Source organism: Dunckerocampus dactyliophorus, chromosome 3, assembly GCF_027744805.1.
Source record: "Dunckerocampus dactyliophorus isolate RoL2022-P2 chromosome 3, RoL_Ddac_1.1, whole genome shotgun sequence".
Classification (NCBI taxonomy): Eukaryota; Metazoa; Chordata; class Actinopteri; order Syngnathiformes; family Syngnathidae; genus Dunckerocampus; species Dunckerocampus dactyliophorus.
In genome coordinates, this window is record NC_072821.1 from 12291721 (window position 1) to 12304802 (window position 13082).

Here is a 13082-nt window from a genome sequence, read left to right on the forward strand (position 1 = left end):
GTGAGGGACTGGTGTGTGTCCCACCTAGTCTTTGAGCATGAACTGATGAAGCCTGCTCGGATGAGAGGCGAAACGCCTCCTAAGACAACCCAAGCAGTCCAGTTGCGATCGACTGAATGCCCTGAGAATAAAATGACCTGGATGAATGAGAATATTCACAGGCCCAAAACTTGTGCAGTTCAGCTTCCCAGGTGAGCTGGAGCTTATCCCGGCTGACTTGAGGCAAGAGGCGGGTTTCACTCGGGACTGATCACCAGTCAATCATAGGACACATATAGACAAACAAACATTCTCACTTACAATTTAGAGTCTCCAATTAACTTACTGGAAAATGCATGTTTTTGAAATGTGGGAGGAGATCTCTGCTAAATACATGTTTTCACATTGACCTTGCTTTTACAGGAAGGCCTGACTGAGTTGAACACAACTGCCATAAAACCCCAAGTCAAACCCTGGATCAGCTGCTTCCTGTCCATCTCTCATAACATAGAGGAGGTCATATATTCTCTCACAAATGTCATTTTGATAGTCATGCTTTTCAAGCATCCCTGTAACTGCTGTTGGCGCTTACAGGAGGAATTTAATGATTACGAAGCAAATGATCCCTGGGTGCAGCAGCTCATCGTCAACTTGGAGCAGCTGATGGCGGAGTTCAAGGTGTTTACACCATTAAAACAAAGGCTTCCTCATCATTAAATACGATTTAACATCCCCTGTGTCTTGTCACCAGACAGCCCTCTCTCCTGTTATCTATGACACACTGACTAGCCTGATGACCAGCCTCATATCCATTGAGATGGAGAAGACGGTCCTCAAGTGCTCATTCAGCAGGGTGAGGAGCCGAGCTCAGCCACAAGGTGGCAGCGAGCACCCCTGAGCGCCACATCGCTGACGTGCAGAGGATGAAACGGCCTTTAGCAATAATTTATGAAGTCTATCAGAGGGCCTCTGGTGATAGCCTCTCTATTTTTAACAATGCTTATTGGTATTAATATTGGATTTATTGATAGTACAGCTTGGAAAGTGCTGGTAATAACTGAAGCATTTCAAAAGTGAGTGAGTAGGTAATAGTCCCTAAAAGAGTAACTGATGTCGTTGCAGCTGGGTGGGCTGCAGTTTGATAAAGAGCTCCGTTCCCTTGTGGCGTATCTCACCACTGTGACCACCTGGACCATCAGGGACAAGTTTGCTCGCCTCACGCAAATGGCCACCGTCCTCAACCTGGAGCGTGTAATTTAACATCACACACACTCATCTAGCAACATCTTTACCATATGCCACTCGAGCATGAATACAAACATGTAGTACACCCCTCACATTCCAGCAATCATTTCTATTACAATATATCTTGTCAAGGGATAATACTTAGGTATACTTTAGGAGTAGTCTGTGTACAGCTAGTATAGCAATATAGATTTACTATCCACTGAAAATGACACAACACACAGCCAATATTGTCTTAATAGCTGGATACTGTTCTGTCCCAACCTTTATTTATGTCCTACTGTATTGTCCTGTGATTTTATATATAATGAAATGTGAGCAGTGCACTTAATTTTATGAGATACTGTACATGAATGCCACTATTTACATGCTATGGTATCAGCTCAGGCATAAACGTGCACAGTTTAACGAGAATAATGTTTATTTTGATTGACTTTGTAAGATAATGACTATTTCAGCTACCTGTGTAGGGTTGCTACCATTGATACTGATACACTCAATGATCAGATATTTTCACCAAAAATGGTCAAATCAGTATGTTTACTGCAAAGAATGTGTGCTGCATAAATGCGGGATTTATCCTGGTGTGTCAGTGCATAAGGAGGAACAGGACCTGACATTAAAACAGTGTAATCATGGAGTCAAAAGAAGAGAATAATAATAACGTACACTACATCTATCAGAAATAAGAGGACAAGATTTCATCACTTCTTTCCCCACTTTTACTCACTGCTACTTGTCTCTGTGGCCTGCAGGTAACTGAGATCTTGGACTACTGGGGACCAAACTCCGGCCCCCTGACGTGGCGTTTGACCCCAGCAGAGGTGCGGCAGGTTCTAGCTCTACGTGTTGACTTCAGAAGCGAGGATATCAAGAGGCTGCGACTGTGACATGCTGCTTCCTCAAGAGATATTGAGCCTGAACTACATGTGAGCGAGCGCTCCTGTTAAATATGAGAATGTGTAATTAAAAGGTCTTTAATTGTGGGAGTTCCAACCTTGTAACCTGTGATGAGAAAGGAGGACACTCTGCGACAGAGGAGCAGAGCAGTAATGAACATCATAGCTATTAAAATGACAGAAGCAGGTCAGACAGCTGATCCCGCCTAGTCATTCAATAAAGGAATGGCTGCTCGTCTGTGAGGATGAAACACTTTTAACCTAATAAATCGAGACCCACTCGAACCACATTTTCCACGTTCATCCTGATTGGATAAAACGTTTCACCACCGAGCGCTGCCACGCAAGAGCGGCTCCCAATCTCTTGGGAACATGTTTGTGCAATGACACACAATGGAGCTTTAAAAGTGACCCATTCTCATAATGCTCCGCCTATTTTGGCACCTAACCTGAATCGAGCGCACATCAGATTGAGAGCATGAACACAGGAATAGTTAGGAAAAGTGTAGCTTTAATGTAAACACAACATTCGATTGGCTCAGCACAAACATTCCACATGAGAGCAACCAAAGAACTACAGAATAAGATGGGGGGTGGGGGGAGGTGCAGCACAAAAACATTCACAGTAAAAAAAATCTGGTATAATCGTAATATATATATATACAATACGGTGCTTTTAAGGTGAGGGTAGGTAGGATATGGGGCATGATGTGACAGGTTGGAGTATACAGGAATAGGGAGGTGGATTTTAGGGTGCACAGGTGAAAATGGAGAGCTGTACTTTTTCTCTGTGAAAGGGTAAAGATGGCAGATGAGGGGGGATAATGTTTTGACCTGTCAGGGGAGGCTTAGAATACAATAAAGCAGTCTCCCCCTGACAGAGGCTGCCTCAAATGATATTGTTCTCTTTGTGCAGTGTTCTATGTCTAAACAGATTCACATTGAGGGGTACAAGATGTTATCAGAGGGCTGCTTTACGCCCCTCTCCATTTTTAGGAATCAAAATGTGTGGCACGGGAGTTCAGGAGGTATGAGGAGGGGCGTGAGGCTTCAATCAGTAAGTAGTTGTGTGATGAGAACATATCCTTAATGATCTATGATAATCTGTTCTCACATGGTTGGCACAGATATGACTGCTTTTTTTGTCTCCTTTTCGTGCAATATGATTTACTGTCCCTCACACACCACACTGAATAAATACTCTTTTATGATGATTTAGTAGGCAGAAGAGAAAAGGAGTGGAACAGACCTGCCGCAGGCTACTGAGTCATGTGTGTGGCTGTGAAGGAGAGAAGAGCTTTGTCCCCTCTCAACGGTCAAACAAGCCTCCTGCTTCCCCACCGTGACCATCGGCCACAAGAACAACACCTCCCCACCTTACCGCCGTCATGCAGCACAAGCGCCACAGGCTCAAGGCTTGCACGTAGAAGCCAAACGGAGGAATTTCTGCACTGCATTTTTCCCCCAAAAAAGGCGCCAACTGAATCCCACCCTTGTGCCAGCAGTCCTGAACAAATCATTAAAAAAACAAACATCCAAGACAAAACGGGGGTTGTGTATTGAAATGAAAAGAGGAGGGAGGGGACAAATCATGACGTGAATCCAACGTGATGTCTGGCGGCAGCTCTTTGGGTCCATTCGGACGTGTAGAATTACATATTTTTGTGTTTTTAAGTATCATGAAAATTATCATTAACGCCTCACACTCTCCATGACAACAGCTGTGCTTGAGGCCTCAGTATAAGCCACACCCTCTCAGGTTGTTTGCGATAATGATGTCAGTGACGGCATCAAACACTACCTGGATGTTCCCTGTGTCCGTGGCACAGGTCAGGTGACAGTAGATCTCCTTATTGGGAGAGCGGTTCTTACTCTCAAACTGAACCTGAATGTATGCCGTAGCATCGTCGTAAGTGTTAGCACCTGCAAGAGGTTGACAGAGGAACGATGAACATGGTTGTGTTCAAGGGGCTGTTCGGGAGTAAGAACAGTACAAACCTGTGTATTCTGGAAAACAGATCGTCAACGGCGACTTCTTGATCTTCTCTGCAAAGAGATCCTTCTTGTTAAGGAAGAGGATGATGGAGGTGTCGATGAAGAACTTGTTGTTGCAGATGGAGTCGAAGAGCATGAGGGATTCATGCATGCGGTTCTGACACAAGAAGACATGAACTCAATGTAAATATTGAATCAGTGTAGACTAAGACAGACATTACAATTAAAACCATTAAGTCCTTTTACAGCGAGGACCGCACATAAAAATATAACTTTTTTTGTTTGTTAAACAAGCTAAAACAAAATTCAACATTTGTTTTTCTCTTCTTTATGGCCCAGTTCTTCCTATTTAACGTTTTAAATGCGGGCTGTTTTTAAAATATGCATTGGGGCAATAAATCCAGCTGTTGGCCACATGGATTCTGAACACCCTTGATTTATGGCAGTGATCTCCAACCCCCGACCGCACAGAAAGAAAAATCATTTCCTTTTTTTTTTTATGTTTTATTTTGAAAAATGGCCGGATTCTTTCTGTTACATCTGTCTCACTTGACGCATGGCTGTTGTGCGTGTGCTAACTTTGTCTCATGCCACACAGATAGACTACTACTGTATTTTTACCATTTTTCTTTCACCTCATATTTGGTGTCAAATGCTGATGCTATGTGGGAATGCATACAGGTAAGTTTTGATGACTTATTGAGTGCTAATGTGCACATTTGTCTCAAGTTAATTCATGCTAGCACACTGCCTTTTACCACACATGTCAAACAGCGATGTAATAATCTCTATGGAAAAACTCTCTGGATAAATGAGATCGCTATAATGTACGACACTTGTTTATTATTGACCCGTCGCACATTGAAGAAATAAAGTTCAACACAAAAACGCAAAAAAAAAAACATAGAGCAAGTAGGCACAATGTAAAGAAAAAAAGCTGAAATGTTGACAGCAATGATTAGTAACAGAAAGCTTTGCCTCTAAACGGATGTAAATTGTTTTTTATAGCCTTTTATAAAATAAAATAAAAATATCAGTGGCCCCCAGCATCCCTAAACGTAAAACTGCATTATATAACCCCTCCCCCTTCTGGCATGATAATTTGTCATTTCCCATTTGGCAACATTGGACCTCACCTTCTTTGGAGTAAGACAGCTGAACTTGAGGTAAAAGGACATTTTGTGTTTTTCATGTCAAATTGTAAATATTCAGCTCCCCAGTGTTTGTCTTGTAGGCTTTTATACAATGGGTTTAGAACAAAACACTTGTTACCCTTAAAAAGTGTTAAGGGAAAACTAGTTTAGATTGTTATTAGCTAGCTACAGAGGCCTTGCATTGTTATTAGCTAGCTATAGAGGCCTTTCATTGTTATTAGCTAGCTACAGAGGCCTTGCACGTTAGGGCTGCACGGTGGGCCAGTGGTTAGCATGTTGGCAACACATTCCCGGTGGCACCCCTGACGGTATATCACATCTACAGTACGTTGGCCTGAAGATTTCCTGTTCATGTTCATCGCTCAAGTTGTGTGACTATAGGTTTTGTGAAGTTACGTATTTGTCAACTTGTCAATGAATTCAACTTTCAAATTTTGTTCTCTGCCTTCTTGCAATGTTTCCCTTAAAATAAACAACCCCATAGTGTGTGACAACCATCCCCGTGATGAGGTTGGTTGTCACAATGTGGCAAGAGAGTCTTTGATAGTTCATTAGCTCTTTGTTATAATGAGTTGGAAAATGAGCGAGGTTACACTTTAAGCTTCAGTTTAATGTAGGAATGACTATTGTAAGATGTTTTGATTATAAGCAATTCACACTGAAGTAAAAAGTGTGACAACCAACCTAGTTCCCCACTATGCACTATACAGGTATATGTAAGCTAAATACAAACTATATGTAAAGACTGCATGATTATCTAGTATGTGAGCATTTTTGCAGGGTTAATGGGACCTGGTTGTATTGATCGTATAATACATCATGTCTAATTATCATTTATTATGTCATTATTTTCTTCATCGGAGTGGTTCTGCATCGTAGTGCCTGTGCATCAGGATTAGAAAATTACAATAGTTCTTACTTTTACATTTTATTGCTTGTCTCTATTCTTAGATAACATTTGTATTATTATTATAATAGGTACTGTATGTATTCATTGCAGTCACACTTACAGTTGTCTCGTCCTCGTGAAGCACCTGGTCGTAACCACTCAGGGCCACGCAGAAGATGATGGCAGTCACGTCCTCAAAGCAGTGGATCCACTTCTTCCTCTCTGACCTCTGACCTCCCACGTCAAAGAGCCTGGAGAAAGAGAGGCAAAGTCCGATATCAGATATGAAGCTGGAATGCTGATTATGCATAACACGACCAAATCCTACCTGAAATGAAGGTTTTTGAAAGTGAAGTGAGTTTCCACAATGCCGGTGGTCTTCACTCGAGTTCTCAGTATGTCCTGCTCTGTGGGCTGGTAGTCTGCCGCCCCGATCCGGTCTAAACTGTCCAGGTAGCTGATGATGGCAGGGATCGATAAGGTGGATTGGACTCTACAGAAACATCATAAACACGTGCAGCTTTCACACTGCGCTCTCCATGTCTGACTCACTATTGGGCCGAGTCGTTGAGCTGGTATTCGCGGGCCCGGTTGAAGCACTCCTGTGTCCCGGCGTCGGCCCAAACACGCTTCATGGCGCTGAGGAGCTCTGCAGAGTATGGCTCTGTGTCCTCCATGCGACTCACGACATCGCACACCAGCTTGGCATCCGCCTGCACAATAGACAAAAGGTAGGCAATGTACCCCCAAATTTTTCAAGTGTCTGAGCATACATACTGTCCAGAACCTTAGAACTTCTGTGGTATTTTGTATATGAGTGGGTTTAAAAGAACGGCAAGGCGTAATCCTCTAGGAAGCCCTTAGTTTATCATTTCATTGCCCATGTTTTCTTGTTTACCATTTATTTTCTTCATGATGTATACTTTCATTTCCTTTCTGTTGTGCAGCAGCCTGTTGTGGCACAAGTTCATCCCGGAAATTTACTTGAAATTGATGCCACATTTGTCGTACACGACGGAGCATTAGGGTCACGTTGGAAAAAAAAAGAATAATCTGAGATTTCGAGAATAAAGTCGTAAATTTACGAGAATAATGTTACAAATATGACTATTTTTCTTGTAAATTTAAGACTTTATTCCCATAAATCTACGACTTTATTCTCGAAATCTCAAGATTTTTTTTTCAATGTGGCCCAGATACTCCGTTGTAGTTGTATATGTTTACATTTGTCTAAATTAAAAAAATGTAATTAAAAAAATGTCAACCGACAAGAACAACCAACAACACTCAGGGAAAACTTGGCGTAAAACTTCCTGTATCCGGTAAATCCGGCCATACACATGCCATTCAGTCCACACTTGCTACTTTAGCTTTGCAGCACGTTTTTCAGAGCAGCCCTTTCTCATTTGAAAAAGAAAAAAATCTCCCCCAGATTGACCGCTTCCAGCCCACCTTAAAAGAAGCGCTTTAGCTTGGTGTGTGGATGTGGTAGCTACTGCCCCTTCGTTTTGCCATAACACTGGTTAGCAAGCAGCCTGCAACTCTCTTAAAGGGAAGGTTCGTATTTTTTGACATGAAGTTGTATGACATCCCTGTCAGCGTTACAGTCCAATAACAGCGACTTACCCCCCACTTGGTCTCCTAAGCCCAGTTCTGGTCAGAATTCCTTGATGAAGAACATAGTTCCGCTTAGTTGCTGGGGACAATTAAGTAAAGAGTTTGGCTTCTCAAAACAATATGCGCTCAAAATATTAATACATTTGCGTCACAAAAATGCCTTTTCCAAAAAAATCAGACCTCACAAAACGCTCAGCGTTATATTTGTCTCCCGCCGTATCCCTGCGCACTGTCGCCAGTGCGTTCATGTGTATGGGACGAAGACACTCGCATCTTCTTCCGCTGTGGAACGCATACGTAAAAAAGATGGCCGCGGCGCTCCGTCGCGGAAGTGGATGCGAGCGTCTTCGTCACATACACAAGAATGCACAGGCAGGCGACAGTGCGCCGGAATACGGCGGGAGACAAATATAACGCCGAGCGTTTTTTGAGAAGGCGTTTTGTGATGCAAATGTATTAATCTTTTGAAGGCATATTGTTTTGAAAAGCCAAACTCTTTACTTAATTGTCCCCAGCAACTAAGCGGAACTACGTTCTTCATCAAGGAAATCTGACCAGAACCGGACTTAGGAGACCGAGTGGGGGGTAAGTCCCTGTTATTGGACGACAGTGTTGATGGGGATGTCATACAACTTCATCTCTTTATCTCCGCTGCCCCATTAGCTGTACACTAACCTGCAAAACATCACTGACTGGACAGTGTTCGCCATTGTGTTTGTTACCGTTTGTTGTCGCCTGTCACTCACGGAGCTGCGTTGCAAAATGGTACAGAATAAATTGTCATGTGTTTATTTTATTCACAGTTCATGTCGGATTTTATTTTGTGCACTGCATAAATTTGCTGTGCGCCGAAAACGCTGGAGCAGTGCACGACTGCGCATGCGTGCAGCTTAGGGGGAACATTGGAGGTAGGGTGTCCACATTTCATACTTTTCATATTATGGGCTATACAACCAAATGCTAATATAAAGTTGCACAGGCTTTGCTTTTTATTTAGGTTTTTTTTTTGTATTTTTTCGTAATTTCACAACACAAGGTGACCAGTGATGTCAAAGAGGAAAGATGTGATGATGACCATAGAATTGGAAATTCAACTCATCATGACATAGGAAAGTAGAACACACCTCTCTGTCTTGGCTACTCACTACAACATGCCTAAGTGCAGAATTACAATTATAATAATAGAAGAAAAATAGAATGTACACAGTGAATTGTGCTGTGCTTAGTGTTAATGGAACAGTAATGAATAGTGGGCACGCAATTGTTTTTCTGTTTTAATATACAGCAGTTAGCTTCTTTTTACGCTTGCATGTCATTCAATAATGTTAAAAAGCTTGATTCAGGAAGCTGACAAGCCTTCTTCACTTCCTGAGAGGCTGTGCTGCCATCAAACTAAAGGGTGAGTACACAACTTCATGTTTTGAAGTTCTAATATTCGTACTTGTTTTTCCACTTGTATGACGTCTAAGAATGAATCTCCACTCCCCCACGCTACACGTCATTAGTTATTCAAGTTAGGGTTGAGTTTTAATATACAAGTACAGTGGCTACCCCCACATTAGCGATTCAGCATTTCCGACCCAGCAAATTAGCGGATTTTTGGTTGAAAATTTGATTTTTTTTTTTCCTCACAGAAAACATCTCTTTCACCCTACGTCGGTAATACTTTAAAAATACGTGACAATACAGGTAAAATGTACAACATACATGTACCACCCCACAATTTTTACATGTTTGTCTTTTGCACTTTGTTCGGTGGTCCTTGAACGCACCATAGTTGTGTGTTGAGATGCAAAAGTGAGACTTACAATAACTTTAAATCCATCTGTTTTATCGAACATCTTACGTTATCATTCATTAGTGGTGAGTACCTTTACATTTTATACTTGAAATGCGTTTAGTAAGTGTGTGAGCCATTTTAGTGCTTAAACCTGGACTGTGTCGCAAGTGAACAAGGGCAATTGGAGAGAGAGAAGGGGAAGGGGTCTGATCTAATTATTACAATAGTCGATTTTATTACAAAAGTCTGAGGAGAACGTGACATACAAGCTAGCAGGAGGGTTTGGACAGTGGGGAGTGAGCCGTGTGTCAAAATTTTTTATGGGCGCTGGTGGGTCCAGAACAGAATCTCCGCAAAAAGCGGGGCTCTACTGTACAGTGGGTGACCTATTTTTACACTTTTATGACATTTAAGAATGTCTCTTAAAACAATACTGTTAAAGGTTTTATGGTGGCAACAGTTTGACGCTGGAACAGGTAATTTCCTGAGGGAACTGTGCTATCAAAATCAGAACAAATCCAAGGTAAAGCAGCATTCCCAAAACGTATTGTGTTTAACCTCAAGGGGATCTACTCTATTGTGAATTGAAGACAAAAATATGTCTTCCTTTCCAGCATTTCTATGTAATTCTATTACATTTCACCGCCCCCCCCGTGTCATCACACTGGAGCATTTCAAGATGGAGGCGACTAACTTTTCGATCCTTGTCTCCAAACTCGATTCCCAGTGAGTCCATGGCTCGGAGGATAGCTGCCAAGCTCTGGATGGTGTTGCTGTAGACCACAGGCTTATACTGCTTCACGTCATCCCCAGAGAAGCCATCTTCATGGATGATCCTGCAGGCGCACACAGACATTAACACAAGGAAATGTCCCATTCTGCCATATGTTCCTGCGGCCCTCTGCGGTTGTCTTTTCACCTCATGGGGATAAAGCCTTGCATATTGTGGAAGTGATTCACGCTTTCTCTCTAACACACGCGTCCGACTAAAAGACATGACTGTATTATGTGGTGGACCCTCATTACCGCCATCCATAACTGGACGGTTATGTGATATTTAAGCAATGTATAATTTATGCCTGGCAATGAAGTCTTTATCCATCACTCTGCACAGCACTCTGCTGCTCCGTTTTAAGACAGATTGTGACTCTTTAAAGGTTATCACCATCACTTTCAGCTAACACATGCTGCATGGCACTCATCACTTCCTGTAATACATACTTCCTTTGTTCCTGGAGTTTAACCTCCATGTACACACAAGGTGCTGTGTCACACAAGGAAAAGACCGTGGCAAGGACACCTCGGGGCGTTATTGTGGCTTAGCATTTCCCGCATGGGAGAAAATCTGAAAGAGGAGGAGCTTTTTAATATTTTGTGCGGTGGCTGTGTGCGCAATTGTGTAATTATGGATGAGAAGTGGATAAGAGAGAAGAGGATTGAATTAATAATAGTGATGGCTGCAAACAACCTTGTCTTGTTTGTATTTGGAGCAACCTTTATGTAAAATATCTATTTTGGAACACTTACTCATAGGCCACCACCAGTCAAACAGGCTATTTTTACACCCAAATACTGTAGTCGTCCATTCTTCTGAAAGGTTGCTGGAATCAGTCTTTTCAAAGCTTTCCAGCATCCGCAAATGATGAGAACTTCACTGACAAATCACACTCAAGTGTAAAAATAGAAATCCAGACATATTTGCAGCTGCGAGTGACTCGCTAAGTTAGTGCATCGCCCCCAAATGGGCTGGCCTTTTTCAATTCAATTATTCATATCCTAGGAAGCTAACTTTGTGCCAGTAAAAACTTACAAATATGAGACATTTGGAGGCGTTCACTTCCTGCAAATGAATCTAGACGCTCAACTCACTTCACACTCATTTTAACAACATCAAGACAATCACTATTCAATCATCTGTGCTTAAAATATTGACATCCTATCTGCTTGTTTGGCCTAAACAAACTAGAAAATAAACAGGCATTGCAATTTGGCAGGAGGGTGTTGCGTTCTGGGTAGTTACGGTAAAGAAAGTCCTCAAAGTAAATAGGTGAAGGAAGAAGAGGAAGCAGCAATGGGGGAGGGAGGACGCACTCGCAAGGACGGTGTAGATGTGGAGAAGATTCCCGTTAGAAAATATACAATAGACGGTGATTTATCATGAAAACATCTCGAAACTTCACTAAGAGGTTTAGTGCGAACTACAACAGTGATTTAAAACATCAAAGGGTGATTTAGCTTAGCCTAGGGACGCTTTAGATGCGGTTTTCAAGCCATATTTCTACGTAAATCCGCTTTATAGGCAAAGTACTCCCGCCGATATCGGGCACTTAAAGCCATTAAGATTAAAAGCAGAGGTATTCACTAATGGAGCTGTGCTGACCTCACTCAGATCCACACACACGAACAACACCCAAATCGTCCGTCACACGCTCCAACCATGAAGCCGACAACGTCTCGTTAAGTACATTTCAGCACCCGACGGAGCGAACAGCAACCTGGGATACACCGCCGAGGCCTCCGCAGCCTCACTAGTCGAGCCACCGGCATTGCTCCCGGGCTTCGGCCTCTGGAAACATGGCGGCTCACCGAGAGGGAGGGAGGTGGGTGGTGGGGGGTGGTGCAATCTCGGGCCTGGTATAACTCTAGCATAAATAAAAAATGTAAAAAAGCGAAAGAGAGAAGATAAAGACACTTACTTCATCTGTTTGACGATGGTGCTTTTGCCGGACTCTCCCCCTCCTGTAACGAGCAGAAGGCCGCCATAGTGAAATCAGTACCACGGAGAGCACCAACGCCCCACGCAGTCCCAAGGCAGCAGAGGGAAGACGACTAGGGCGTGGGGCCGCGTCTTACTCACCGAGCAGGAGCAGCTTCACGTCCTTGGCGGCCACCAGCCCGTCCTCCTTAAGGTTCTTCTCGATGGCCTTGCTCCGGTCCAGAGCCGCGCGCTCCTCGGCGCTCAGCGTACATCCCATGATTCCAAGCGAATGAACAAGCGTCGTCTCCCCGGGTCCGCCCTGGCCCTTTCGCCGACTTCCTAGGTCTCAATCAGTGCGATGTCTCTCTCTCGCTCCTACTGCGCTCCGCCGCTACAGCATTAGGCCCGGATTGAGGGCAACGCGGAGCCGGGGTTCCCGAAGCGGTCTTCTTTTTTTCCTCGGTGACTCCGAGTGTGCGTCTCGCTCCGTCCCCTCTCTCAGGGGGGGTTGGGGGCGGGGTGGGGTAGTTGTGAGAGAGCCTCGCTGCGGGGCTGAGGTTGTTGTTAGGTGGGGGAGCGTGCAGGGGAGGATGGGGGGGGAGGGTTTCGGAAGCCTCTCTCTCTCTCTCTCTCCCTCTCTCTCTCTCTCTCTACAGGGCGGTGCTGCTGCTGGTAGTGATGATGATGGTGGTGGTGGTGGTGATGATGATGGTGACAGCGAGACCCAGCGATTGCATCGTATCTTTCTCTAAGGAGGAAGAAGAGGGACACACCTCAGACACTCAGACACTCTCGCTGACGTCAGAGCTAAGAGGCAGGAGCTTAA

General features: G+C 43.6%; 2 protein-coding genes and 1 long non-coding RNA gene across 3 annotated transcripts in view; 2 read left to right on the forward strand and 1 right to left on the reverse strand.

Annotated features, from left to right (window-relative positions):
* cog4 (component of oligomeric golgi complex 4) overlaps positions 1-3657 on the forward strand; it is a 19335-nt gene extending 15678 nt beyond the window's left edge. Inside the window, exons 17-22 of the mRNA XM_054770194.1 lie at positions 403-495; positions 574-657; positions 731-832; positions 1102-1230; positions 1980-2153; positions 3343-3657. Coding sequence (XP_054626169.1) covers positions 403-495; positions 574-657; positions 731-832; positions 1102-1230; positions 1980-2114 — 543 coding nt within the window. The 3' untranslated portion in view covers positions 2115-2153; positions 3343-3657. The remainder of the gene's footprint in view (positions 1-402; positions 496-573; positions 658-730; positions 833-1101; positions 1231-1979; positions 2154-3342) is intronic.
* Positions 2601-13028, reverse strand: gnao1b (guanine nucleotide binding protein (G protein), alpha activating activity polypeptide O, b). The gene is made up of 8 exons (XM_054770195.1): positions 12416-13028; positions 12255-12297; positions 10253-10394; positions 6714-6874; positions 6490-6618; positions 6283-6412; positions 4122-4275; positions 2601-4046 (listed from the first exon to the last, which is right to left on the reverse strand). Exons 1-8 carry the CDS (start codon positions 12531-12533, stop codon positions 3859-3861), a joined length of 1065 nt encoding a protein of 354 aa, XP_054626170.1. The 5' UTR covers positions 12534-13028; the 3' UTR covers positions 2601-3858.
* Positions 6276-12051, forward strand: LOC129178201 (uncharacterized). The gene is made up of 3 exons (XR_008569761.1): positions 6276-6892; positions 8582-8686; positions 8815-12051. It is a non-coding gene; the product is annotated as an uncharacterized LOC129178201 (long non-coding RNA).
* Positions 13029-13082: the final 54 nt, after the last annotated feature.